The sequence below is a fragment of the Vigna radiata genome, chromosome 6 (genome assembly GCF_000741045.1).
Source record: "Vigna radiata var. radiata cultivar VC1973A chromosome 6, Vradiata_ver6, whole genome shotgun sequence".
NCBI lineage: Eukaryota > Viridiplantae > Streptophyta > Magnoliopsida > Fabales > Fabaceae > Vigna > Vigna radiata.
Window position 1 is genome coordinate 36,951,665 of NC_028356.1, and position 27,887 is coordinate 36,979,551.

The 27,887-nt window shown below is 32.5% G+C and overlaps 5 protein-coding genes across 7 annotated transcripts; 2 read left to right on the plus strand and 3 right to left on the minus strand.

Moving 5' to 3' along the window:
• The first annotated feature begins 215 nt into the window (after positions 1–215).
• LOC106762956 (tRNA (adenine(58)-N(1))-methyltransferase non-catalytic subunit trm6) lies at positions 216–6,060 on the plus strand. The gene is made up of 13 exons (XM_014647092.2): positions 216–553; positions 634–749; positions 1,665–1,854; positions 2,100–2,181; positions 2,645–2,715; positions 2,945–2,986; positions 3,369–3,493; positions 3,729–3,822; positions 4,275–4,371; positions 4,446–4,615; positions 4,689–4,794; positions 5,118–5,204; positions 5,555–6,060. Exons 1-13 carry the CDS (start codon positions 444–446, stop codon positions 5,663–5,665), a joined length of 1,401 nt encoding a protein of 466 aa, XP_014502578.1. The 5' UTR covers positions 216–443; the 3' UTR covers positions 5,666–6,060.
• Positions 6,061–9,084: 3,024 nt separating this feature from the next.
• Positions 9,085–12,303, minus strand: LOC106762914 (HVA22-like protein i). 2 transcript variants are annotated; one of them, XM_022782622.1, is made up of 8 exons: positions 11,996–12,303; positions 11,628–11,765; positions 11,383–11,423; positions 11,178–11,276; positions 10,904–10,960; positions 10,734–10,797; positions 10,431–10,640; positions 9,085–9,914 (listed from the first exon to the last, which is right to left on the minus strand). In XM_022782622.1, exons 2-8 carry the CDS (start codon positions 11,718–11,720, stop codon positions 9,390–9,392), a joined length of 1,089 nt encoding a protein of 362 aa, XP_022638343.1. In that variant the 5' UTR covers positions 11,721–11,765; positions 11,996–12,303; the 3' UTR covers positions 9,085–9,389. The 2 variants fall into 2 exon arrangements, with proteins under 2 accessions (XP_022638343.1, XP_014502526.1); XM_014647040.2 differs by lacking the exon at positions 11,628–11,765 and having other exon boundaries at positions 11,996–12,302.
• A 4,841-nt stretch (positions 12,304–17,144) lies between these two features.
• On the plus strand, positions 17,145–19,812 carry LOC106763867 (protein disulfide-isomerase LQY1, chloroplastic). Its single transcript, XM_014648032.2, has 5 exons — positions 17,145–17,419; positions 17,509–17,592; positions 17,685–17,736; positions 18,428–18,584; positions 19,588–19,812. The coding sequence occupies exons 1-5, from the start codon at positions 17,270–17,272 to the stop codon at positions 19,607–19,609; spliced, it is 465 nt and encodes a 154-aa protein (XP_014503518.1). The 5' UTR covers positions 17,145–17,269; the 3' UTR covers positions 19,610–19,812.
• A 1,589-nt stretch (positions 19,813–21,401) lies between these two features.
• On the minus strand, positions 21,402–23,558 carry LOC106764154 (L10-interacting MYB domain-containing protein). 2 transcript variants are annotated; one of them, XM_014648386.2, is made up of 3 exons: positions 23,307–23,558; positions 22,208–22,543; positions 21,402–22,134 (listed from the first exon to the last, which is right to left on the minus strand). In XM_014648386.2, the coding sequence occupies exons 2-3, from the start codon at positions 22,535–22,537 to the stop codon at positions 21,550–21,552; spliced, it is 915 nt and encodes a 304-aa protein (XP_014503872.1). In that variant the 5' UTR covers positions 22,538–22,543; positions 23,307–23,558; the 3' UTR covers positions 21,402–21,549. The 2 variants fall into 2 exon arrangements, with proteins under 2 accessions (XP_014503872.1, XP_022638344.1); XM_022782623.1 differs by lacking the exon at positions 23,307–23,558 and adding an exon at positions 22,969–23,286.
• A 1,800-nt stretch (positions 23,559–25,358) lies between these two features.
• On the minus strand, positions 25,359–27,530 carry LOC106763890 (elongation factor 1-delta). The gene is made up of 8 exons (XM_014648062.2): positions 27,370–27,530; positions 26,993–27,101; positions 26,797–26,913; positions 26,617–26,704; positions 26,393–26,516; positions 26,169–26,282; positions 25,776–25,937; positions 25,359–25,638 (listed from the first exon to the last, which is right to left on the minus strand). Coding segments are annotated over exons 1-8 (849 nt in total). The 5' UTR covers positions 27,503–27,530; the 3' UTR covers positions 25,359–25,636.
• Positions 27,531–27,887: the final 357 nt, after the last annotated feature.

Genomic DNA, 27,887 nt, shown 5'->3' on the forward strand with positions numbered 1-27,887 from the left:
TTGTAAATAACTTATTTTGAAAAATTTTCAAAACGGATAACTGAAAAGAATTATGGTGATACAGAAAGAAAAAGCCTTCAAAATATAACAACTTGTCGTTAAAAAAAGTTGGTGCAAAAAGTTAAAAAGCCCAACATATTGGAAAGAGAAGGCCCAACCCAAGTTTATGACATAAAACGCAACGGTTAGTAGTTGTTTTTGTAAAACCTAATTCTAATTCTAATAGTACCCTAGTTTCAGTGACAAGGGGGTTTATGATATGCCTGTGACTCAACACAAACCGCTTAGCACTAAAACAGTAAAATGACTGCACGATTGATCAACGAACACGTATAGATAGTTGTTGAATCATATGATTAGATCTTTCTCTCTCTGTGCGACTGAATTTCATTGTGAAACACTCAATTTAGGAGTTTATTTATTTAAATAAAATTGTGAAGAAGATGAGAGAAGGTAACAGTAGCAATGGCAGAGTCACTTGGGAAGGTTGCAGCGTCTTGCTTGATATCAACGACGGAGACCGTCTGGTTTTCGCTCGTCTCTCTCCGGCAGCGTTAGTTTTCTCCTTTTTTCTTTTTTGTGTGATTAATATTGTTCATTGGTTTCTAAACAGTAGTAAAATTGGTGTTGCAGGAAATTGAAAATTGGGAATAAAAACTGCTCTCTGCAACCTTTAATTGGTCGTGCCTTTGGTACCGTTTTTCAAGTGGATACCGCTCCCGATGGGCCTTGTCTTTCTCCCGCACAAGGTTTTCTCTTGTTCCTTTTCATTTTCTTACTTTTGGCCATTCCCATTTTGAGTAAAGTGTTATTTGTTATCGCTGTGCATTCACTTCTGATTATGTAGTTTAAAGCAAACTACTTTTAGTATCAACAAGTGGGTGATCACAGGTTGGTAATTGCTGTAGAAGTAAGTAAATTTGTCATACTTGGCAATTTGTGATTAGTTGATGATAGTTTAAAATTACATTACGGTTTATAGATAGTTTTCTTTATTTTTCATTTGCCATTTTTAGATTGTGTTTTGTTATTGCTTTGTTTTGTTTTATAGGCTGTAGTTTGTACTGGTGTTCATATGGGATGTATGTTTGGTGGTCACCATTTTTTGAGTACTGCCACGTATTGGCTGGCTTTGGTGCCGCGGTATTATAGGGATGTAGTTTGATGATAAATACATGTGGGGGGAGGTGAAAAAGGTACAACGTGTTTGAGTTGTTTGGAATGGTTACTGCAACTGTATCAGTACACTTAGTACAAGCTAATATGTATGGACATGGTCTCAAATGGGATGAGTTGTTATGGTTTTTTAAATTAGTTTAGATGCCTTTACTGGTGGATTAGTTTAAGGATGAATTGTACGGGTGGATGTGCCATGTTTTGCATTGTCTCAAGCTTTTTCTCGTTCTTGTAACACATTGATTGTTCAGTTTTAACACCTTGTGCTCAAGTCTGATTTCAATAGTTTTTTTTTTTGCCTCTTCATAAAGAAAAACTACCATTGTTCCGTTGTATGTTTATTTCTGTCATGTGAGTGTGAGTGATTAAGGTTATATGTGATTATTTTTGTGTATAATATTCTTTATGGATAATGATGCACTTTTCTGCACTCTACCAGTGTTTTCTCTTCCTCTAACATGTGTGGTTTCTCCCTATTTGCAATTCAGTTAATGTTAATAATGCTGAGGAAATAGGAGATGGTCAAGTGAATGATGAGTTGGGGGACAAAGTTAATGTTAATAGTGCCGATGAAGTAAGAGATGGTGCAGTGAATGTTGAGTCAAGGGACAATCGTGCGTTGGTTGACAATAATACTGCACAAAGTCTGACTGGTGAAGATATAGAAGCCATGAGAAGGTGAGTTCATACTTCTCGTGGTTGAATTTCTGTTCTTGGTAATAGCTTCTGGGTATTAAACGAATTTTGGTTCTGTGACTTTAATTTGACTTGTAATGTGAGTGTGGTTTTAGTGTTGTTCTTTGTTGAGTTCATTTTTTTTTTTTAATTCTACTTGCTTTTCTGAAATGACCTATCCATATATTATTTCTTTTCCAATCTTGTGGGATTTGATGGTGAAAGGATATTCTGTATCTTTTATGTAGGCAGGGTGCAAGAGGTAATGAAATAATTGAAGCTCTCATTGCCAATAGTGCAACATTTGAAAAGAAAACATCATTCTCACAGGTATTTTGGCTTATGAAGCTTTCATGGTTTACTATGGAGCAAATATAAGAAAAACATTTTGTAAATTCTCAAACAGTTTTTTTTTTTTAATCGAACAAAAACACTTGGATTTGATAATTTAAGCTATCCAAAAATTCTCTAAAGGTACTGCAGCAACTGATTTCAGGACCATATATGGTTGTAGGTGGGAATGTCATTCCATGTTAGCATTCTTCAGACAAATAACATTATATATGTTTGTTTAGTATTTTACGTCAGTTTATCTGTTAGGGTTTGCAACTAAGCAATAACCAAATAACGGAAGGTTGAAACTGTTAGCATGTTCGCAACTTTGTTTGGAGGACTCTTTTGTAAACCTCTGGAGACGAAAATATCATAGTATTATCTCTTTGGGACCAAGTTGTTTGTGTATATATTTTATTTTAGGAATGATACTGAAGTAAATCTTGTGCCATTTTTGCAGGAGAAATATAGACTTAAGAAACAGAAGAAATATGCACCAAAAGTACTTATGAGGCGTCCTGTTGCTAGAAGGTTTTAATTATTATTTTTCTTTGCTGCTTTTATCATTACATTTTGGTAATGTTTCACATAATATGTTGTGCAACTGATAACTGTGCCTTGGATATAAGAGATATACCTGAAAGATGTATTCTATACGGACTTCCTGAGTTTTGTTCTGTTGATGATAATACATTACGCTGTTATGCCTTTTGTCACTGTACTACAAACTACTTACAGTTAGTCTTTTTTTTTTCTCCAGTATATGTGAAGCCTATTTTAAGAAGTATCCATCCAAAATTGGGTGAGTATTATCTTCTGTTTTTTTCCTCACATGTTTAACTATTTGTATTTATTGTCTGCTGGTTAGAGTTATTATTATGCAGGAAGATGTAAACTGTGAACAAGTATTAAAATATCTTTGATATATGTATGTGGTTTTAAAACAAACGGAAAAAGAAAAAGAAATAGAAGAGAGCAAATCCCTAAGTTAAAGTTTTACTGAATAGATAGGCTGTATAATTGTTAATTTTCTGGTTTTTATTAAACCAAACTCCCAACTTTATGACTTTATGACTACAATGCATAGTCGGCTGTTCACAGAATTAAAATTTTGGTTTGTGTTCGGTAGATGAAGTGATGCATCTATCATTGATATTGTTTCTGACTAATTATTAATGCTTCAGATTTTTGCGGGTAGACACGCTGTCCCTTCTACTTTCCATGGCTAACGTTTCTTCAAATTCTGACATTCTCGTAGTTGATATGATTGGTGGCCTTCTCACTGGGGCAGTGGCAGAACGTTTAGGAGGTATAGTATACATTAAACTAAGTGGCATTTTTCCCTAATAATAAAAATGGTTCGTTTACAAAAGAAGCTGCAACAAACGGGTCCTAGATGTGTAATAAAATATGTATTATTGCTAGTGAATAATATGGTAAACATAAAGGAAATAGCACCTCACTGTTGTATATATATTCTGTTGTTCTAAACGATCTTCTGACTGACCAAGTGATAGACATGTTGTAACTTAAATATTTTTCAGGTACCGGTTTTGTATGCAACTCATACTTTGGGCAGGCTCCATGTTCCATGGATATAGTTAGGATATTTAACTTAAGTGATGAAATCTGCAAGAGGTCAGATGTTGTATTTTATTGCACTAATAATTTTTATTTGTTAAAATCATCGTAATCTATTTTATCACTCTTGCTGTACTGGTTACTAGAAGAAGAATGAATGACTTGCATATTTTAAGCTTTAATTTTTCAAAATCAGTTTTGGGAGTTCTTTTGAATTTAATAATTTATGAAGCCCTAGAATAAAGAGAGAAAAGTTTATGGCGGTTTCTTTAGAGATAATGATGGATAATTTAGTAGAAATAATAGTTATATTATATGCTTGTGGACCATATGAATCTCTTATATTCGTATAACTCATTAATTTCATGATTCTATCTGAGAATCACTTAAAATGATTTTGAACCGGGTGTTTGATCACTGGTACCTTAGGTGGCCGTTTTGAATGTCTATGTTCCATCATTTTGGTTCTTGTCTCTGGCTTTATGATCATCATCTCTTATTTGTTGCAGAATTCTACGTTCTCCCATTTCCGACTTGTTATCACCAAAAGAATCTTCTGAACAAATTCTGCAACATGATGTCTGCAATGTGGAAGGCCAGTCAAGTGTAAGTAGCATCTCCTTGATCTCTTGATGAGTTTTATCTTTTTTGCCGACTAGAATAAGTTATCATGTGTGCAGGATCAAATATCTGCGTCGGCCAGCATGGTGGAAATCTCTCATTCATCGGAAAATGGAATTTCTGATATTGTGACAGATAATACTGAACCTGTTATTCGGAAAGCTCCAAAGGCTGGAGAGAGGGCGCAGAAAGAAGTCATTGACTTGTGGAAGGAAAATGGTTTTTCTAGGTATCTGACTTTAAAGCTGTCCCTTACTGTTCAAAGAATAATGGAAATGACATTTTTCTTTTCCATTTTACAGTCTAATTGTTGCTGCACCTGAGTTGGATACTTGGACAGTGGTTAAAGATCTCTTGCCCCTTTTAGCGAACTCTGCTCCTTTTGCAATTTATCATCAATATCTTCAGGTATTTTCTATAAATTATTATTTAATTTATTGTTTTCATGAATGATTATATTTTCTATTAAATGGCATGATTTCTTTTAATTCGGTAATATTGGGGGATCACTTTCCGAATTTTTCCGGGTAGCCGGGGACATATATAGATATTATGAATACCAAAATACTTTAAGAAATAAAATGTTTTGTCTTGCATCTCTCGGAACTGAGCTCTCCACTTCCTCATGCCATTGTTTCATGAAATTTCCTTCCTTGTCCTTTTTCTCTTGTCCTATACCAACGTGTGCCTTCAGCTAACAGAATCTTCGTCCGCTGTTGTATAAAATGCAGCCGCTTGCAACCTGCATGCACAATCTACAGCTTGGAAAAATGGCCATTGGATTGCAAATATCAGAGCCTTGGCTACGTGAATACCAGGTACACGCACGTTATTTGTGTAAAGAAAAAAAATAAGGAAAAAACTGTCTTAATTTTGAATAAAATATGAGAAATATATACAAGAGAGAATCTATAATTATTATTCCTATAAATATTCTATAATAATGTAACATTATTACTGCAAATCACCTCTAATAATAATAATATATTATCTCAATAATCTCGAAATATGATTTATTTTTTAACAATTTGTCATTCATATTATTGTTGCGAAATTATACAACTTTTATGAAGTCCTTCAGTTACTCAAGTTTTTTTATGGTACAAAATACAGATCACACCCTCCCTTTAATAATTTATTCATATATGTAAATATGTATAATATACAGGTGCTTCCATCTAGAACTCATCCATGCATGCAAATGAGTGCATTTGGGGGCTACATTCTCAGTGGAACTAAGATATGCAGCACAGCTAACTCCGCAGTTCCTACAGAATAGTTTTGTTCTGATTACCTACTTTCTCCATTTGCATCCTCACTCTTTCTACATCAGTCCAATTTCCAGCTTATGCATATATACTGGATAAATAGCACATGAATCCCAATGCTTTCAGGGGCAAATTGTCATCTTTTCTGCTGCATAGGGTGCTCTGCAAATTTAACATTTTTGAGTTTCCGACAAGGTTTTCGGTCGGCCAAAGGCTAGACATGGAGATTGTAGACTAGTTATTTACTGCCTGCAATCCTTTTAACTGACAAAAATTTTATTGTTGGCTGTAATCTGATGATGCTTTTACTATACAGAACATTTATTTGACCATGTTGTCCTTAAATCTGAGTAACTTAAATTCTGTTTATCATATCTTTCATGAAGCACTTGACGAATTTAACTTTGGTGATGTTTCTGTTAACATATTTTGAATTATAATAGATGCACAAAAAAAGCTTTGGTAGGATACTGGGACCAATTTAAGCTTGTTCTTCTCCATTATAATTCAACTGCAGTGCTTAAACTTTCTATCCAACTCTTAACAGTAATTTTATTTCTTTATGTTAAAACTGAGATTCTATATCATGTTCTTGAAGAAATTTCTCATGTGCTGACCTATAAATTACCACATCTTAAATGCTCATGGTTGTTTTCCAAATTATTTGAATTACTGTCGTGTGTTCTACTAATAATTCTAAACGTTTTTATTTATACATGTAGTGATCCAACTACTTATTGGGCTGGAGTGTATGTGTCTACTTTTGAACCCTTGATAGATTATTATAATGTATGTCTAAACTACTGTCAAATTCAGTTTGTAAAACAAAAATAAGGCATTGCATCAAGTGTTGCCACAAGATGCAATTAAAAAAGTTGGTAAGGAGTTTTTAAACTTAAAACAACTCTGGGACCTACCAATGAATGAGAAATGAGATATAACAAACATGAAATTAACAGTAACTTTCAAAGTTGTTTACTTAACACTGATTAGGGGAAAATCCTACTGAGCAACTCCATCAATCAGGTTGTTAAAATTCATTCTGTATATAACTCACTCTTCTCCATAATACTACATCAATTTTACCACTTTAAACAATTCAAATAAACTTTTTACATTAACCCATAACTCTAAATATTTCTTAAATGGGCCTAAAAAATTTATATTTTATTATTCATTTCTACTTTACGGCTGCTGTGAGATTACAAAAAGAGAGGAAAGGTACAGTTGAACAATAATTGTTCATTGTTATGGCATTAATGCCATTAACAACAATAGATGCTTCCATTAGCAAGGATGGTACAATGCTGGTGAGGGATCACTCTCTAGTAATCTCTAATTACTGTTTAATTTACTTTTGTCTTTTTGATGCTTTTCCAAGAAAAAAAAGAAAGAAGAACCCTTTGATGATGTACTTGCTCTTCTTGTTAAAGTTGGTCTCACTCAATAACACCCATTATCCTTATGTATAACTGCATATCTCTTATTAGTAAATGTATACTGTATATTATTACATTCTATTGTAATGTAGTGCAAAGAATATANATATATATATATATATATATATATATATATATATATATATATATTTATATATGCAAAGAATATGGAATGACAAAGTGACTCTGGTGAGGTTTCCCTACTTTTGCAGGGTTAGTTGGGCTGTCAAGTTCATTGGTTTTGCATACCAAAAGCAACTGCAAATATAGGTCCACTTTGGTTATCACATTTTTTTTTTCAATCACTTCAAGCTAATCACATTCTAACCTAATCCCATTCTTTCACAACTTGACCAACTTTATAATTTTTAAAAAATATTTCTATTTACTTAAAAAGCCAATAAATTTAATCCATTTTAGTAAAATAGTTTCAATGACTAATGTAATTTTTCTTTTTCATTTACATGCACCACAAAAGTTTATATTTTCTTGTTTCCTTCCTCATCAAAGATATATTATGATATAAATTAATTAAATTCTGTACAAAATGAGAGGATAAGATTGTTAAAAGTCAATGCTAACGGCTAGTGGAAAAAAATTCCCTTACTCAAACCCTTCTCATGTGCTGAAAACTTTTTTTTTTTTAAATTTAACTTGAATTTTCAACTTTAGTATATTACACTAGTCAGAATTGATTTTTTTTTCATACGAAAATATGAAAATATTTTTTTCGTAGAAATTAAACAGGTATAAGAGAACTTTTAACAATTCATATATCTTCTCAACAAATTAAGTTTGTCTTCTTAGGAATTAACCACTCACACCAATTATCACAACAATTTTCGTTCTAATTATTAAAGTCTTCGAATGAATTTATATATTCTAAAAAATTTTGCCAATTGGATAGATTAGAAAGTTTAATAATATGATGAGTATATTCTTTTCTTTAGAAAAAAAAAAGTTATGTAAATATGATTTGAGTTCAACTCAAATAACACCATTTTTAATTCAAAATTCTAAAATAGTAAGTTCAACTTCTAAATTTTTTACTTAAACTTAGACTTAGAATTAAATATTAAGGTAAAAAACATTGATAACCATATTAAATATTAAGATAAAAACGATTTCCTTGCAAAGTAAAAGTACAGATTTAGTTAACTTATATAAAATCTAGTGGATTAAAAAATGACCAAGTCTTTGTTTTAACGGTTCAATTTGTTATAAAATTCCAAAGTCAAACTGAAGTTAAACAGTATATTGAAAATGTAAAATTCTGAATGTCTTTTGCAGTTTCCGTTTGAAAATTTGAAACCATGTAGAATTTCATATTTCAAGTTTTACTTACTACAACGTACTGTCCTTCACCTAAAATCTTATAAAAGTATTTACATTATGGAATAAAGAAAAGTCATTAAGGTAAAATTTAGATAAAGCATTTCAAAATTTCAAAGCTTTTTAAAATCAATGGAAATGTAAATGTTTGAAAGTTTACAAATTTTTATAAAAATATTTAAATTCAATTTGGAAGAAAGTAGATTAAAAAGATAATTTGAATTGGTTCAAGAGAAAGTTCCCAATTATTATGTAAGATACAGGCATCTTAAGAAGAGAAAAATATTATGTAAGTATTAGAAAAAGTAGGAATCTGATATTGTTAGGGATAGAGAAGTACAGAAGAGAGGTTGGTGAAGAAAGATAGATAAAGAGACGTAAAAGACACAAGTAAATAGAAAAACAAAAGCAAAGGATAACAATAAGATGCTGAAGAGAAAGACAGAAGAGACGAATTGGTACCAAAAGGAGACATTGACATAAAAGATGAAGACATATTTTAAAAAATAAAATTCTTTGAAGGTACTGTTTGTATTAATCACAGCAATCAATAATAGTAGCTAGCAGATTCTAAATTAAATTTGTGAAACCAACTGTTTTGGTTGATGTGGTGCTTCACCTAATGCCTGCAAAAAGGTATTATGGAGAGAAGTTGCCAATTAATGAAATTATTCTGTCTTCCCTGTAATGAAAAACTTGGTAATACTGTTACACCAACATGAAGACCAGCTATACAAAAGCAGCCGATGCAAACATCTCGATGGAAACTAAGTCCATATAAAGTGGCATCAGGCTACAAATGCTTCCATGCCACCACGATTGATAAAAAAAATATATAAAATGAAGCAACAAATGGAATGGAAACTTGGGAAAACAGATTTACATCAAGTTCTACAACAATTCAATGCTCATCATCGTCCACCTACTTCCTATTTCATGCTAAAATTTGACAATATTCCGCGTGCTAGCGAGTTCCTGCTGATCGGGTTTTTCTTAGTCTGCCACGTGTTAACCGAATGCTTTCTTCCATTATGGTTTCTTTGGTAGGAGTAGGAGGATTCCCATTTTCATTAACTGAAGAAGATGAAGATGGTGCTCCTGCTTCCACCTGCTTTGCGTCCGCCTCTGCTGGTGCAGACTGAATGCTTGTTTCAGGCGCAACATTAGACTTTTGAGTGCTCAAAGCAGCTCCAGCAGACTTCTGAGTACTCAAAGCAGCTCCAGCAGACTTCTGAGTACTCGTACCAGTACCACCAGACTTTTGAGTACTCAAAGCAGCTCCACCCGATTTCTGAGTACTTAAACCTGTTGCAGATGTGGCTGCTTTAGGAACTTTTGGAAAATCCAATTCCTCTGCTACTTCCTTCTGGAGCTGACTCGAAGATGTGCTAGAGGTAGGGGATGGAGGTTCCTCAACATGTGGTTCCGTTGCAGCAGCTGGTTGGTGATTTGGAGGTGCTGGTTGACGGACCTTCACACCTGGGCGTTGCTGTGGTTTCAAGAGCAATTCATTTTCTTATTGGTATTGGTATGTGCATAAAGAACAATAAGTTGGATAATAACTGTATACTCCTCAAAAACCAAACAACTAATAATCTACAAAGTGAAGTTTCAAATGGATAATAACTGTATATAACTTTTAACAACGTAGAAACACGGAACCAAATAGCAGCATCTTCATTTCAACATTATCATGGAAAAAGGAAATATTACCTACTACAATATTTTCCTCTTTCTTTGGAAAAAACGAGTATAATTTCATTTATTAATTTCTTTTTTTTGTACAATATCGTTTTAACAGGCATGCTTCTGACTGGCACCTTTAAACGTACTTATGCATAAATTTTAAAAAATACATATTTTATTAATACAAACCAGAAAAATTCAGGATAAGTGGCACAATTCAATGGCAAATTACCAAAGCCGATAATTTATATTCTAGTATACTTAAGTCACGCTCGATCATAATAGCAGACACAACCAGTGCATAATCATAATCAACTACCTGAGCAGGTCGAGGTGCTGGAGTCGACTGTGCAGCAACAAATTGCAAAATGTCATATATTCTAGTCTGACCATAACTGAAAGCTCTTTGCCAATACAAAACTGCAATGTCCCCTGCCCTTGTCCTCAGTTCCAACAAGTTGCGATCAATCTCTGTCTCATGTTTGGCAACATATGGTCTGAAGAAGGAGTCATACACATATGTTGTTCCCTAACACAACAATATTACATTTTACTGTCATATTGAAGAGAAGCAAATAAGAAAGCAATAAAACATTTTATACCATAATAAGTAGTTTCATACCTTAGTTTTGGGATACCAAAGAAATATGAAAAATGCCAACTTAGCTTCACTGTACATTGGGACCCTTCATGAAGAAATCAATTCAAAGCTAAGAAGTCATTATAAACTTTTTTTTTTTTTAATAAGGAAAGCAGTTATTCTTTGAGCACATCCAAGATAGAATCCTCTACCATGATATAAAAGTATCACCAACCCTCTCACATACTGTTAAAACGGCCACCAAGATCCTGCAACACGGGGAAAAACAAAGTTGGTATCAGTATTTGTCAGTAGAAGTTATCACGTTAAGTTAAGCACAAACAACCGATCTATAATGCGTTCCAAATTAGCTCTATTTTGAGGGGAAAATGGCATTATTTTCCAGCAAAATCATTAAAAGCCTACAGAAAACAAATATGATTATTTCTCTTGCTAACAGCTGAACCAAACATGGTAAACGCATACCAATACTGGCACCAAAAGCGGAGTTGTTCAATTTCCGGTTTATTCTTTTCAACCGCTTTATAACATTCATAGGCTGGATAAGCATAGCCAAAGACCATCCTGTCAATAGATCAAAAAGACCAAATAAAACGATTAACCTTCAAATCTCACACACAAACCATTCATATAAGAAAAAAACTGGAATATAGAACATCAAAATACATACGCAAGCGCCCAGGTAAGAAAGGATCCAATCATTTTGTATCCCTGACATTGAAAAGAAAAAGGTTACTCCGAACAGCATATCCTAATAAAATTCAAGCAACTAAAACTGAATAACAGCGATTGCATTGCCATATCAATTAATGTATCTCAAAACAATCTACAATTCAAAGCCAAAAGTTGTCCAATTCCAAGCTCATTAAAATATCAGCATGACAATGTCCTAAAGACTATCCCTACTCCCTATACCCTATTTTTCTCCACAGAACCACAATTCCTTTCAGTTTTCTTTCCAAACTCGAACAATAGCAAGCGCAGTGTTCTTAGAACAACAATAATCATGAGTTGTCAACCTAGATAACGCTCGTCAGTCATCGCAATACCTAGCTGTGGAATACATAGAAAAATGCAGAGGAGGAAACCAGTGAATCGAAAAACTAGGTCGAAGCAATGCGAAGTAAATTAAAGATCAGCGTCTAAGATCAAAACTCTACAGCACTAGCACAGGTAACAGAGCCGTCTAATGCACTAAAACCGTTTGACTTAATCTGATTTGTTTCACACGTCGCAAATCAACCATTAAACCAACATTTAAAGTCACAATGAAAAGCAAATACCTAGAAATGAGTGTATTGCGTTGAAGAAAGAGAACGAGAAAAAAAAAGAGAAAATGATAGTCTGAATCCGAAAGGAAAGGAGCAGAGGTAAATCTGGCGGCGGAATATGGAAGAGATCGGCGACGGTGCCGGAAACGGCCACCGCAGACCGTTACACTGTCGGCGAGAGGTGTTGGGAGAAAAACAGTGGTATGAGAAAAAGAAAAGAAAAGAAAGAGGATTAGGATTTTGGATTTAGAACAGACGAAGCGTTTTAAATGGTTTTTCTGTTCATTATATGGATCAGTTGTGAGAGTGTGTGTGCAGTGTATTAAATTATAGACTATTTATGACTCACTACTACACTCTAGAGTAGCTAGAGAAAAGATTGTGTGCGTGGAGGTGTTGCAACCTTTGTCTGTGGCGTGATCTTCGCTTATCAATTACCCTTCACTTTCACTCTAATACTCATCACACCACAAACCAACATTTTTTAGTCAATTAACACAATTTTTAATTGATGAACTGCTTTTCGAAATTTTATATAAAGTTTTCATAATTTAAAGAATTAATTAGAGAAATTTATAATATACCATATAATTAGTCAATGCATTCTCTTACTCATGGAGGAGTCATCTTTCTTAAAAAAAAATAAGATTTTTTCAATATTCAGAGCAACATCAATCCATCAATAACAATTTTCACAAAAGATCGATCAATAGTATACATCAAGACCATCAAGACAAATCCAACATCTCAAACAAGGTAAAACATGAATTTTTGGATCGTAATTAGACTAACTATAATTAAAAATTCATTTTAAAACTTATAAGTAGAAAAGTAAAGTAAAGACATAAGTGATTTTTGAAATTAATACTTTATTATAACAACCGATTGGATTTATTAATTGACTTGAAAATCAAAATGTCTTTTAACAAATACATCACTCCTCAGCTTGAAATTAAAGAAAAAAATGATAACAATTGAAGACAAAATTAAAAAATCATAAAAAAGTGTGAAAGAATAGTTCTTGAATACACTATCCGAAACATAATATATAAATGATTAAAAAAATTATATTCTTTATTAAATTTTTTAGTGTGATTATAATGTATTCTTCAACACATGAAAATTGGGTTGGGATGATTATTATCTTTGAGCGGTGAAGTAGAGTTTTTGTGAAGCAGAAGAAAGCTAAGAGAAGCAACGAAGCATGTCGATGGTAGATTTATTGGATTGAAAAGTAAAAGCTAAGAAGAAAAGAGCACTATCCTAATGTTTATTTGAGAAAGGCAAAGGGACCCTAAGATGAGGTGACACTATAAGGGTATCATTAATAATTTATGCATTATAAAAGGTAAATAAAAGGGAAGCATGTGGAGATTGGAGAAGTTGATGTTTCCTCATCAAGAGGAAAGATGAAAATGAAAACCAAAAAGAAAAAGATAGGAAAGCCTTGGATTCTACGTTTCTTCTTAAAGTTTATGAGTGATCCATTTCATTGCATGCGAATGTTGAATATAGATATTTTCTATGTACCATGATACCAATTTCCTCAACTTCAACATCAATGTTCATTGTTGGTCATTCCCTCATGTGCCACCTAATTATGTCTATTTGGTAGCCTTTCGCTCTCATTTTTTATGTATATAATACCCATCTTCTATTTTCAACTTTTTCCCTTTCTTTCACACAATATCTCATTTCTACTTTTTCTTCCTTTACCTTATACACAATATATCAAACAAAATCATGTTTCATCTTCTTTCTTTCATTGGATACTTCGCATTAGGTTACTGTATTTTCAGTTTAACTCATTTTAGAAAAAAAAATGGTTAGTTATTTTATCATTTTAGAGAGAATTTAAGAAATAAATGTTTATTTTTCTCTTAGACCAGTCTTGTAAAATTTTGGTTTGTCCAAACAACGTTTTGAACCGAATCTGATCTAAAACAAAAGAGTAATAATATCATAACATACTTTTACATTCATTTGACATATAATAAAAGGCTAAAATGATTCAAAAAGTATAAAATTTTGTAGTTTTTCAAGAAAAAAGAGAGTAAAAAGTAAATAAAAGTAGTGTCAAATAAATGTAAAAAATTTAAGTATGTCAAAAAATTATTTTTTAGATAAAAAGTAAAGATAACATAACACATATTAACATTCATTTGACATATCTAATAAAAGTAAAATAATTTTAAAAAAATAAATTTTTGAAGTTTTCTAAAAAAGAATAAAAAATAAAAAAATAGTGTGAAATTAATATAAAAAATGTACGTGAAAATAGTATTTTTGTAAAGCAAATGATAACAAAAGATGATGGCATAAACCTAATGTGTTTGGATTGCTATTATTATTTGGAATAAAATTCAAACAGCAAAGAAGAGAATTATTGTGTCAGAAAAAAATGTGCATGTCGTAATGTGTCTGGAGGGTGTCGCAATGAAAGACAAAATCAAATGGTTTTAAATTATTATTATTATTTAAGAAAAATTATTAAAAAAATCTATCATTTTGATAATGTTGGCCTCTGTAAAAAATAATATTTTCTATGAATTTTGGGTCAGTTTTTAGCCACTGATAGTGGAGAAAGAGATTGACTTATAAAGATAAACAAAATAACTAAAATTAATTTATAGAGTGGGCTAAGCCCAGTGTATTAAGAAGGCAGACAGACTACAAGAGGGAATTTCTTTCTCCACCTCTTTTCTTTCTTCATGCACTCCATGAGCGTGTTGGAAAAGTCTAATTTGTCCATAATTTACATTTTCAGATTATGAGATGTGAAAACATATTTTTGAATTTCAGAATGTGTTTTTAGATCCAAAAATAAATTCTAAATTGGATAAATAAAAAATATATTATACATTTTGCGCTTCAAAATACATTTCCAAATTACATAATCTAAAATATATTTCTTGGTTTACGTAATTCGAAATACATTTCTTAATTTTGAATGACACGGTCTAAACTGTATTGACATATTACACAATTGGAAATGTTTTCCACTTACGAATAATTTGAATTCTTTTCACACTTGTATATTGGTTTATCGTCCCAAAAAAAAAAATTTTTTGAACAAAAAAAAACAATTTTTTAAACTAAATTGCAAGTAGAATTACATAAATTATAATCAACTATAATTATTTCACAAAAAAATTACTACTTAATATTTTCACACAAGCATTAATTTTTCTTATAAATTTTACTGGTTTGTGTAAAAATGTAAAATATTTAAATAGCATAATTTTGTTACTAAATTTTTGCAAAATGCCGATTTTTTTACCTTGTTTCATTTAAAAAGACACGACCCATCATCATATCGTTAGAAATTTAAAATTTCAGCGTGAGAATTGAAAATCTAGACAGTAGAGTATGATAGAAAAAGTAGATAGTAAAATTTGAAAAATAATAGTAATGATAATAAAAATTAAAGGATAGCATTTACAATTAAATCAAAATATAACACCAAAAATCAAGTTTCCTATTTACTCAAACCAAAAAATACATTAGACTAGTTAGAATTGGAGTTTGCAAAACAATGGGCTGAGGTATTAAAATAGGCTATTGCTTTTAGCACCTTACAATTAATAACTATATCTCACAATATTAGAAAAAGACTCAGATACCTCTGATCACTGTCACCACCAAATGCTGCTGTGTAAAGGAAGAATGAAAGAATGAAAGAAGAAATAATATATATATATATATATATAAACGTTTTTCCAGATATTTTAGGCTTAATACCCTTGATGGTCCCTATTTTCGTCAAGTTTGTTCATTTTGGTTCCCATGTTTTTTTTTTCTGTTCAATGTTGTCCTAAAGAGTATAAATTTTGTTCAATTTGGTCCAACGCCGTTTAAATCGTTAACGGCCAACTGTCCAGTTGTACAATCAATGACACATCATCCATGACACGTCATCATCATCTCCTACCTCTAGAAACCCTAATTTCCCCTTACACAAAAACCCTAGCCACCACCTAACCCTAACCATCGCCGCCACGGTCACGACCAACCACCATCTTCTCACCTCCATCATTTTCTCTGTCCAACAACCACCCAAAAACACCACCCATGGCCACCTACCAGCACCTTCATTGGCGCCACCTGTGCATCCAACAACAATCACCACGAAACCCATTATCGCGGATCAAATGAACCCAAAACAAAAAACCCCAAGTTTAGAAACCCTAACATTCCCAATTTGAACCTTCATCCCCCACTTCGCAAAACCCATACCTGCAGGGAAAAACAAAATCCCTAACCACTCGCAAAACAGAGAAGAACCAAGAATTCCCCAAATCAATTTTGAAACGAAAATCATACATTCCAATTTACAAAAACCAGATAACACAACAAAAACCCCAAATCGAAACTCTCAATCGCTATGGTGGCAGCGCGAACTGGGAAGAAGATGATGGTGAAGGCACGCGATGAAGATGGTGGTGCGTGGAGGTGGTCATGGTAATGGTCTTTTGGGTTTCGTTTGCAGGTATGTGGTGATTGCGGTGGTGGCCTAAGGGTTTAGGTGTGGCGGCGCTAGGATTAGATTTTTAAAAAGAAAGTAGGGTTCTATTTTTGGTTGGGCTGAAGGTTAAAGAAGATGGTGATGTGGCTTTATGTTTTGTAATGAATGAAGGTTGTTCAATCTACTCCTCATTTCTGTTAATTATTTGCAAATGTAGTCCCTATGATGATGACTAATCTAGTCTACGTCAGAACATAAATGACAGTTCACTTTCTAATTGCACATGTGGATCTGGCCGTCAACGATTTAAACGGCGTTAGCAAAAAGGACCAAATTGAACCAAATTTACACTCTTTAGGATAACATTGAACAGGAAAAAAAACATGAGGACCAAAGTGAACAAACTTGACAAAAATAGGAACCATCAGGAATATTAAGCCAATATTTTATGTGTTTCAAGCCTTTTTTAATAATATATTTATATACGGATATTGCAGAAAATATATTCTGTAAGGTATTTGATGAGTTTCATTTCATTCGATTCTTAAAATTTAATTTTAGAAATTATGTTTTAGTGCAAAGAAATTGTTTTAAAATAGGATAATAAAGAATAGAAATGATGATGAGGATAATAGAGCCACGTGTAAGATGGGACAATGACTATGTGGTCGTTACTGCCACTAGTTTTGGTTGGATGATGTTGTTGGGAATTTCATTGCCTCACTTCTCATTTTACCAATTTCTTTTCAGTTCAGTTGAATTCAGATGCCACAAAATCTGATCAAAATATAAAACAAAATTTGAATTGAAGGGAGTGAGAGATGACACTGTCTCCTTCTCTTTCTCTTCCTAACTTGCATTCTTCTTTTCTTTCTTGCCCTCTGAAATCCAAGCCTTCTGCAACAACTTTTATTCAACCAAAACCCTCTTCTTATCCTCGCATTAGAGCTTTGGAGCTTGATCAAAACACGGTTTTTCCTTTCACTCCATTTCTTCTTTAGGTATTACTTATTTCTACAACGTAACAGACAACCTTAATCTGTTTTTTGTTTTTTTCCAGGTAGTGGCTATAAGTGTAGGACTCGTGAGTGTGGCTGTTGGAATTGGCATTCCAGTGTTCTACGAAACCCAAATCGATAATGCTGTGAAGTGTTTTTACTTTGCACTGTGCCCTTTTGTATGTTCTGTTTTTCGTCTGATGTTTTGGGTTTTGATTACAGTGTCTCTTTGTTGCAGGCTAAGAGAGAAAACACGCAACCCTGCTTCCCATGTACTGGATCTGGTGCTCGTAAGTTTTATTTTCTATATGAAGCATTATTCGATCAGAAACTGAATCGAGTTTAATTTCTCAATTGATCAGAAATTATTGTTATTACTAATATGGTTTATGCTTGAATGATGGTACGAGTATTCTTTCCATTATCAGACTGCATACACTGTTTTTTCAGTCATAACTGTTGAATAAGGATTTGTTTGACTATTTAGCTTAATTAAGGTTCTTTCTTTAAGTTCTTATCACATAAGAGGTAGCTCAACTCCACACACAGTGAAAGTGTACTTGGTTATACAGTTCCTGTCTAGGTAACAATTATCACCTTGAGGTATATGTGAAAATTAGCTCTAACAGATTTCAGATATTTTAAAGATTCCATATCAACTAGAGATAAAACAAAGTTACAGTACATGAATAAGTTTAAATTTTATCTTACAAGCCAGTTTTCTAAAAGTAGGTTAGTTTTAGACCTTGAGGCAAGCTCATTCATGAGGGGAAAAGGGAAACAATCAAATTCAACAATGATGAATTAACGAGAATGGAGAGGAACCATTATATCTGACAATTTGATTGTCTCATCTCAGCACTACAGCATGGCAGGAAATCTGCTATTTCATAGATTTGGCTGTTAATCTTTTTTCTTTCCTCTGAATTTGAGAATTCAATAGTTGTAGGTTTTTGACCAATTTTGTTATACTATGGGCAGAGAAATGCAGATTTTGCTTAGGATCTGGCAATGTGACAGTTGAACTTGGTGGGGGTGAGAAGGAGGTCTCTAGATGCATAAACTGTGATGGTGTTGGTTCACTCACATGCACAACATGTCAAGGATCTGGAATTCAACCTCGTTACCTTGACCGCAGGTATGCAGTTCTGCAACCTCATTTCCCTTCCTTTGTAATTCACCAACAACAGCAAAAGCTTTTTTCCATTAGTTGAGATCAGCTACATGAATCATACCATGTCATTTCTCTAAAATCGTTTTATGTCATATCCTGTATGCTCATACATTCATCCTAACATTCTCTAGTCTTCTAAAGTCCAACTTTCATTGTCATAGTTTTTCCACAAGATTAAATATGTTTTTAGTTCGTAAACTTTGAGGTGAAATTAAAACTTGTTTTTGTCCCAAACTTTGATAGATTTTAATTCTTAAAGTTTAAAAATGAATAGATATAGTTTTTTTAACCTGTTGACGTTAACTCTTTTGCTTGTATCAAAATTATAATAGGAATGAATTTCAATTTTGTATCGAAGTTTAGATACTAAAAACATATTTAATCTCTTATCTATAAAACTCTATTTTGAGTTTAGTAGATATTTTTTTATCATATTTAGCCATCCACTTGAATCTTTTGTGTGAAATTCTTATCAAATCAATCTTTCATCATTTTGAAATTTTGATCCAAAATACTTGAACTGTGTCATGTTACATCTTTCATCTTTACTTTGAAGTCATTCTCCTCTTCTGGTAAAATTGCAGTACATATTATATATACCCTATCTTCCTCCTGCTTAAAATCTCTCTGTTTCCAAAAGAATATCTCCAAAACTCTACCATAAAATTTACCAAGAACAAATTTAGTGAATATGCATACCATGGAAATTTTGTCAATCAGCATTCATTCTGCTATAACAATAAGGCTATAAGGAATGAGTGAGCAATAACAGGCTAAAAGGAGCAAGGGTTTTGAGAAACCTTAAACTATTCTTCAACAAAAACATGAGCATTGCTTTGGATAGTTTATCTTCTAGTAAAACCAGTAGTCATTTCTGACAATAAAGTGATGATAATTATTCATAGAAAAGTTTTCAAGTCTTCTGTATTGTACTGTTGACTACTGTTTTGTGCTTCATATTAATCAGAGAATTCAAAGATGATGACTGAGGCAAGCTAAGAATAATTGGCTCTGATTTTGGATCTAATATGAGGTTAATGTACTTATTTAATGTCCTTGATATGAGTACACACCTAATGCAATTGGAAAAATCAAAACCATGTTCATCCTTTGATTTGTTTACATTTTAATCAGTGATATGATATTGTTAGGCTACTCACTTTTGTGGCCTATGTTTATCTTATTCTTTTTATCATCTTCTAATTTGATCCAAAAATTGTACATCAACTCATTCTATCAAAAGTTCGTTAGTTCAATTTCTTTTTATTACAATGTTTTATTGTTTTAACGCTTAAAATTATAGTTTTAGAGGCATTTTAAGGTGCGTGGCTTGGACTAAAAGTACCACACGGTGCACGGTGCTCTAATAATTATTAGTAAATTTATTAAAATTAAAGTAATTAGCACACATCATAATCAAACCTATTCATACAAATCAATAATTCTATTTTAAAACTAAAATAGTTTATTTAAAACAAATGAATATTTTTGGGTTTAAAAAATTTGGGCATTATTTTGAACATAGAAAATAATTAAATAAGTATTTTTTTTATAAGGTTGATGAGTATAAATTTCTAATTAAGCACCAAAAAATATTAAATGGCAATTAAATGAATGAATTTGTGCGTATATTAATAAAAAGATAATTTTTTATTATATAGAAAAGTATAATATTTGCATAATTTCTTTTTAAATAATAAATGCAAAAGATAAATTTAAAAGATTGACAATCCAAAAAAGTCAATAAACACAAGTTGGAATAATAATAATAATAATAATAATAATAATAATAATAATAATGATAATAATAATAATAATAATGATAATAATAATAATAATAATGATAATAATAATAATAATAATGATAATAATAATAATAATAAAAGGTTTAACAATGTTTTCAAAAGACTTCTAAGATGAATGTATTTTTATTTTGGTTCCTAATTTTTTTCCCTTTGTTTTTAATGTCTCTAAAATTGAGAATGCTGTTATTAATATTGTAAAATATACGAATTTTGGTTTCAATTCCTGTCAAATATTATTATTTGTTTTTCATTCTTTCAAAATTTCAAATCACTAATTGTAGTGTCCAGCATAGTAGGTAAGAAATATCAGGTAACAAATTAAAAATAATAATTTACACTTTAAGGAAATATAGCTAACCATTTTTAAACCCTAAAAACTAAGTGGAATGGTAAGTTGAAATAATTTAAAAAAAAATGTCATGCGACAATTTTAGAAAAAAGTAAATATTATATAATAGACTCCTGCTCAGAAGGGTGCATTTTCTCTGACTTTTGATCTGAATGAACAAATTAAACATAAAAAGATGATTTTATTTATTTTTAATCTGGTGTGCGAAGCCAGTGATACTATAGAACTCTTATGAATTATGGCACTGCTCATGTAACTTCAAATTAAACATTTCTGAAAGAAAATCTGTAAGGTAAACTACCTTAACCCTATGTTTGGAAATGTTACAAGTTTAATCTGCAGTGGTTACGAAATGGATTGAAATCTGATGTTCTTGTCAATTCTAAAAAGATCAAATATACATTTGTTCACACCCCAGTAATTTGAGCATGCTTAGCAAAGCATTAGATGACTTAAATCTAAAGGGTCCATAAATTACACTACTAATTTGCGTAAGACACTGTAACAACATCCATCCATTTAGAATAATGGTATTTCCGCATTTTCAACATACAATAGTTTACATTTAGTCAATAGGATCAGAAGGTTCACAAAAGTCATATTCCAAAGAGTAACTATAAAATCCAGTTGAAAAAGCACGTTGTATAAACAACTACGGCAGGTTGTAAAAGTTGAAACTAGGAATGGCATTACTTACAGTCAAACAAAAAGGGGGTATAATAGACTGAGCATTTTGTGTTGTGACTATGAAATCTATTCTGAAGACTTGAATTTTCTAATGGAAGGGACTTCTACTGCACTTTCCTTGTAACCATGTCAACCTTATCTTGACACTTTTTAGAGAAATGAATATCTCCCTTAAGCTAGGGTTCTCAAAGAGATCCAGGGCAGAAAAGTAGAGCTGTTGATCAATGTCTTCTATCTCATCTAGAGCCTTAATGCAGTTTGTTATGGAAAACTTGTCATCACTTACACTTGAAACGACTGCCCTTAACCTTGAAACAGCAACCATATCTAACAAGGCTTCTGCCATAGCATTGCAGGTGTCTTGATCCAGGCCAGTAGTTTGTGTCTCGTACGACCGTTTCCGTTTCCTATCCAGAGAATTCTTGGTCACCTTCTCAGAAGTTGAGATATTCCCAGGAATAGATTTAGATGTTGATGGGTTTTCATAATGTGAGACCTTAGCTTCTAGACACGGTGTAAAGCCAGATGCATCAGTTCCAAAAGATTTGTCCAGCTCTTCATAATGACTAGACTGGGCATATTTCCCATCAGCTGCTGAATCTATGAAGATTGCGCACAGTTGCTCATATATTGGACAATCTTTCCCTTTAACTGTTTCGTGCCTAGGCTGTGCCTGCATAAAAAAATAGCAGTATTCAGGTTACGAATAAAGAAAGGAAGAGATCGCTACAATGAAAGGAACTTACCCCTATATCATCCCACTGCTCAAAGCCAATGCAACAGGAATCATCCATTACAAAATCATTATTCTGATCATAAGCGGATTTCAAATTGTAGAAGCGGGTCCGAAGAACATCTAGATGCTTCCTCAATTGATTGTTGTTGAAACTAAGGTCTGTTTGCCTATTAAACTCATCCCGAATATGATTCCATGTTTTCTTGTCAAAAACATTGTTTGGTCTATTTCCTAGTTGAATCTGCTTGACAACCAAGTCTGCAAATATCTTGTCAAGGGATGCTGTCCATCTTGTCCTTGATCGCTCTTGCTTGGGCTGATTGCTGGCTTCAAGTTCCATCCACACCTGTACAAATGATTATAATTCAATAATTTACTCAATAACATCCCCATATAAGCCCCTCCGGCAGTGATCCCACTAAAATTTAAGAAAAAGCAAAAGGGCCTCTTGACTTTGAAGCTTAAACTTATTACCCAAACCAAAGTCACATATCAACAATTTCAATTTTACAAAAGTGCCACATTATCCATCATGACAAACAGAGGCGTTGAAGAAAAAAGGTCACTCCAAACAGTATAACATAATAACGTTAAAGCAAATGGAACTGATTAACAATGGTCGCATTGCCATAATAATTCTTGTATTTCAAAACATTCTACAATTCAAAGCGAAAAATCCTCCAATTACACTCATAAAAATTGCAACATGACAGTATCCAATAGACTATCCCTAATTCCTATAGCCTATTCACCTTCACAAAATCACAATACCTTTTGGTTTTCTTTCCAAACTTAACCAATAGCAAGGACAGTGTTCTTACAACAACAATAATTTTGAGTTGTTGAACGTGGATAGTGTTCATTAGTCATCTCAATACACAACCGTGGAATGCACAAAAAATGTAGAGGCGAAAGCCGGTGAACCAAAGAACTAGGTCGAAGCAATGCGAAGTAAATTGAAGATCAGCGTCGAAGATCAAACTCCACAAAACCAGCACACGTAACAGAACCGTCTAATGCACTAAAAGCCTTAATCTAATCAGATTCATTTCACACGTTGCAAATCAACAATAAAACTATCATTTGAAATGAAAATGAAAAAGAAATACCTAGAGTTGAGTGTGCTGCGGTGGAGAAAGAGAAAGAGAAAAAATGAAATGATAGTGTGAATACGAAAGGAGAGGAGTAGAGGTAAATTTGACGGCAGAGGATGGAAGAGATCAACGACGGCGCCGGGAACGGCCACCGCGAACCGTTACGTTGACGGCGAGAGGTGTCGGGAAAAACAAATACTGAAGAAAAAAAAAGAAAGAAAAATATTAGGATTTGGGATTTAGAAGAAAATGAGCGTTTTAATTGGGTTTCCTGCTCTCCGAGTGTTATTAATAATGTAAATCGTCTAATTTCAATATCAGATTAATTATTTTTTTTCAAAAGTTTTCAATTAAGTTTGACTTGTTTTTAGAAACAGAGTAATGTAGTCTTTTTAATTTCAAATCGACGAAAACAGATTTAAATTGTATTTTTTTTCATATTATGCTTAAATTCTTTTATGTTATGGTTGAATATTTTTTCTGTCATGTTCAACAATCTAATGTTAAATTTTCAATTTTTATTATTATTTTATTTCTAAATTATGAAAATATTTATGATAAAACAATTATATATAATATATATATGATAATATTAAGAAAAACTTAGAAAAAAATTATTCAAATCATAAACACATTGTTTTCGGTGATATATTGTGTTGTAACTCAAATTTTTAAAATCAAAGATAAACTAGTATTGGTTAAAAAAGAATTATTGTCTAAAATTTTAGTGTTGGCAGCAAGGTTGAAAATTAGTTTTTTTTTTTTTTTTTTAACCCTATTAAGTTCAAGCGTGTATTTAAGTCTAATCTGACTAAGATAACATATTACAACCATGTACCGAACGCCTAGAACCACAATTCTCCTTAGAAGTTTTTTGTACAAATTTCAGAAAGTTGCCATGAAAACCATAAAACACTCCACATTGACTCTAATCTGTCATATTCGATTATAGATTGACTTGATCTTAAAATACATCAAATTAATGTCAATTTTTAATTATAAAGTAATCAGTTTCATGCAATCTATTATAAATAACCTTTGGAAGTAAACGAAATTTAAAAGGGTATCTAGATGTTGCTTCAACCATTTCTTGGGATTTAGACATAAAAGGATAAAATCAAATTGGAAAACAAAAACTACAACAACTCAGAAGGAGAAAATGTTAAAAATAGTTCTCATTTCCTTTTTAAGATTTGGAAAAATTGAAGTAGAAGAGTACGAACCTTCTAAACACATTTTCATCCGGGTTTTGAAAAAATATGAAAGAATATTTTCAAAAATTTAACCAAACATATTTTTAGTATTATTTTGATTTTTCTTTTTGCCAGTGCACTAATATTCATGAATGGAAAGAGTTTCTTACCATGTGGATGCTCTGTTTAACATACGGAGAAGTGAATTTTCATTTAGTAATGTTAAATGTCCCACTCTAAATTCTGACGCAAGACAGTGGAGATTTAGATAGGCAAAGTTCTGAGAATTAGAATGTTATTAATACAAATTATAATGCATTTTGCTTTGTCGTTTCGGCTTCTTGTTTTGAACGTTGACTGCGTTTCTGATCATATTTATATCTTCTTTCAGTGAGAATACAAAAAATGTACTTTTCAGCTAGCTTTTCACACCTGAAGCATAACAACAGGGAAAGTAAACCACAAATCTTGCAACCATAAACCCTCGTATTCTCCTATATCTTTTATTAATGTACCATTGAAGGTTATTTTTCCCTGTAACGCATAATGAATCTTCGTTTGTTCTGTGTTCATACATTACAACAGGATGTAACTTCCTAGGAAGCTGAGCTCCCCAAAGATAGATTTTAATGCTGACAAATCCTTTGACTACTGACATGGATAAACCAGCTAGTGAACCAGATACACCTAACTCCTCAAAAGCACCTAATCCATATGGCTGGGTCTCAACTTAAGTTCGAAGCTAATAATATACCATCTACCACTGGGACAACTAAAAATTGTGTTTAAACTAGGTATATTTGCTTCATTTCTCTATTTAAGGAGACTTAATTTATCAAAAGTTCATTTCTTCAAGGTAAAGGTTTGTGTTAAATTGCTCTCAACAGGTTTCTATTTCACACGATCCCATTGATATCAATTGTTATGCTCATCTTCTGCTTTTATCACAATAACTACAGAACTGAAGTTGTTCATCAGGATTACCTTTGAATCAAAGGCTTAAAAAACACAACAGAAATCAAAGGCTTAACAAAATCAGTAACAAACAGGCTTCTAAAGACAAAAATTCTCACATGAGGGCTTTCCTCAGACCATAGTTTCTAAATATCACTACTCCTCTAGTTACCAATCTCGAAGTCCAACTATTGCCGATTCTGTAACAAAGGTTATGAAATAGCATTAGAACAAGCAGTAAAACCATATAAACCATATACAATATGCATCTTATCACGAAACACAAAAAACACTTGGGAATTACTAAAGAGAAAAAGGCCATCTAAAAAATACGTACAAATTTTATTGAAGGCTACAATGTCACAACTCTGGACATATTCACTGATGGGCTCAACGGTGAGATATTCCTCAATAAGATTGTCAACAGAAACTAGGTCATCCACAATAGTAAGCATAATTTGCAGTTTCTTGATGCCATACCCAACTGGAACAAGTTTGGCTAAGACAGAAAAAATTGATATCAGAATCACAAAAGAGAAATACAAAGTACGAATTTTCTCTAAATGAAAGACTAGAGAGCAACATAAATAGCATCTACAGATACAAAAAAATTGAATCTTATCATTCAACTATTTTAGAGAAGTTGATCAAAATTAGTACAGTTCAAAAAGTGCAAAACATGTACAAATATCAATAACCAAAGCCAAAGTATATACAAATAACGACGTACATGCACCCCAAAGCAACCCTTCCATGCTAACAGATCTCACTGCTTCTTCGAGCTTCTTCATGTCGGTTTCATCGTCCCATGGTTTCACGTCCAACAGAACAGATGATTTCCCAGCTGAAAAATGGAATCAGCAAAAAATCAATGCCCACAGAAAGTGCTATAATCAGGGGAGGAAGCAAGACAAAATTAAAAGATAAGAGGTAAATGACAAAACTGAAACTTACACTCTTTCTTTTTTCCAGATGCCTTCACTGCAGCTGCCCGTTCCTCAGCTGCCTTCTTTTCTTCCTCTGTCTCTTCACCAAACAAATCGACATCATCATCATCGTCATCCTCAGCTGCAGCAGCCTGAAAATCAACTTACACTCAGTCAAATATCAATGAATCATTACAGTTAAGCCATTCGACGCACCACAGTTGAAATATCAATCACGAGAAAGATACTTGCCTTTGTATCAGCAGCTGGGGGAGTTGCAACAGGCTCGGCAACAAGAGATCCCTCAACAGTGACACCAGATCCCTCACCAGAAACACCACTGTGCACAAAAAATTGGCACACAAATACAATCAGCTCCATATCAAGTATTACACATATAATTGGCGTGCAAGTCAAGGGAAGAAAACTTACGAAATTCTCAACAACGCATAAATGTGCTTGAACCACCTGGACACATTCACATACTCTGATGATGGAGCAGTTGGCAAAGCTGCATAGACAGTGAGATCATCCTTTGAAGCTTGGTACCTAAAGAACACATGAAATGGAACAATTTATAATAATAATAATAAAAAAAAATACAAATGAAGATGGATAAAAGCAATACCCTGTGATGTAACTGCGTGAGAGAAGGTACTCGTCAAGCTTCTTCAACCCAGAGGTAGAAGTAAGGTCGTAGAATGTGACTGCCATGCTTGCTATGTATGTTAATTCTTCTGGAAAATTTGAGAAACATGAATTGCAACAACAGCAATTCGATTTTCAAAAGGAAAAACACCACAAAACAGGAAAAATCAAATCTCCGGTTGAAATCCATTAATAGAATGTTCAACTGTGAAGTGAACTAAAAAGGCATTAAACCCCCAAAATTGTAATATGACAAAGAGAATTTGGAAATTCAAAGAGAAAAGTGCTACAATTAGCATAGGTTTTAGGAACACAAATTCCATAGAAAGAAATCATGTATCCAAAGAGGTTTCTTACCTGTGGGAGCAAGGCAAAGGAATGCAGCACAAAGCAGTGAGGTTTGGAGTGTGTAAGAGAAAAATAATCTCTTTCTATTTGCTTGAAATTGAAACCCTAAACCCAATTCTGCAATAGGGATATGGGTCATCATCAAACTGGGCTACGTACCCCCTTTAATGTACTTTACTATTCTCACCTATCTGGTTTTACTAAGTAAATAAATGTTTTAGTTTGATGTAACTTATTGGATTATCACAAATTTTGTGGAAAGTGGAAAACTAAATTTCTTCCTGCACCCACATTATAACTAATTGCACCTGGTGCTAAGAGAAAAATTAAAATAGTGTCTCTTACTACAATATATCATTGCTGTTATCATTACTGCTGTTGCACTATCGTCACTCCAAAAAAAATTAAACATATTTTATGCATTTTAGAGAGTTTATTTTGTAAATTTAGTTTTGGAAACTATCATATATATTTTAAAAAAAATTGTTCTAAAAATCCTATTTAAAAAATTGCTATAAAAATCTTAT

Excerpts from the sequence above, each read along its gene's own strand:
- LOC106762956 (XM_014647092.2), top strand. The coding sequence starts at position 444 with ATGAGAGAAGGTAACAGTAGCAATGGCAGAGTCACTTGGGAAGGTTGC. Across the intron at positions 2,987-3,368 it reads AAGTATCCATCCAAAATTGG|ATTTTTGCGGGTAGACACGC; the intron begins GTGAGTATTATC and ends TTAATGCTTCAG. Across the intron at positions 3,494-3,728 it reads AGTGGCAGAACGTTTAGGAG|GTACCGGTTTTGTATGCAAC; the intron begins GTATAGTATACA and ends AATATTTTTCAG.
- LOC106762914 (XM_022782622.1), bottom strand. The coding sequence starts at position 11,720 with ATGATTATTGTTGTTCTAAGAACACTGCGCTTGCTATTGTTCGAGTTT. Across the intron at positions 10,961-11,177 it reads CGCTTTTGGTGCCAGTATTG|GATCTTGGTGGCCGTTTTAA; the intron begins GTATGCGTTTAC and ends CCCGTGTTGCAG. Across the intron at positions 9,915-10,430 it reads CAGCACCTCGACCTGCTCAG|CAACGCCCAGGTGTGAAGGT; the intron begins GTAGTTGATTAT and ends TTGAAACCACAG.
- LOC106763867 (XM_014648032.2), top strand. The coding sequence starts at position 17,270 with ATGACACTGTCTCCTTCTCTTTCTCTTCCTAACTTGCATTCTTCTTTT. Across the intron at positions 17,420-17,508 it reads TGGAGCTTGATCAAAACACG|GTAGTGGCTATAAGTGTAGG; the intron begins GTTTTTCCTTTC and ends GTTTTTTTCCAG. Across the intron at positions 18,585-19,587 it reads CCTCGTTACCTTGACCGCAG|AGAATTCAAAGATGATGACT; the intron begins GTATGCAGTTCT and ends CATATTAATCAG.
- LOC106764154 (XM_014648386.2), bottom strand. The coding sequence starts at position 22,537 with ATGGAACTTGAAGCCAGCAATCAGCCCAAGCAAGAGCGATCAAGGACA. Across the intron at positions 22,135-22,207 it reads AGCAGTGGGATGATATAGGG|GCACAGCCTAGGCACGAAAC; the intron begins GTAAGTTCCTTT and ends TTTTTTATGCAG.
- LOC106763890 (XM_014648062.2), bottom strand. The coding sequence starts at position 27,502 with ATGATGACCCATATCCCTATTGCAGAATTGGGTTTAGGGTTTCAATTT. Across the intron at positions 26,705-26,796 it reads TATGCGTTGTTGAGAATTTC|TGGTGTTTCTGGTGAGGGAT; the intron begins GTAAGTTTTCTT and ends TTTTGTGCACAG. Across the intron at positions 26,517-26,616 it reads CCCCAGCTGCTGATACAAAG|GCTGCTGCAGCTGAGGATGA; the intron begins GCAAGTATCTTT and ends GTTGATTTTCAG.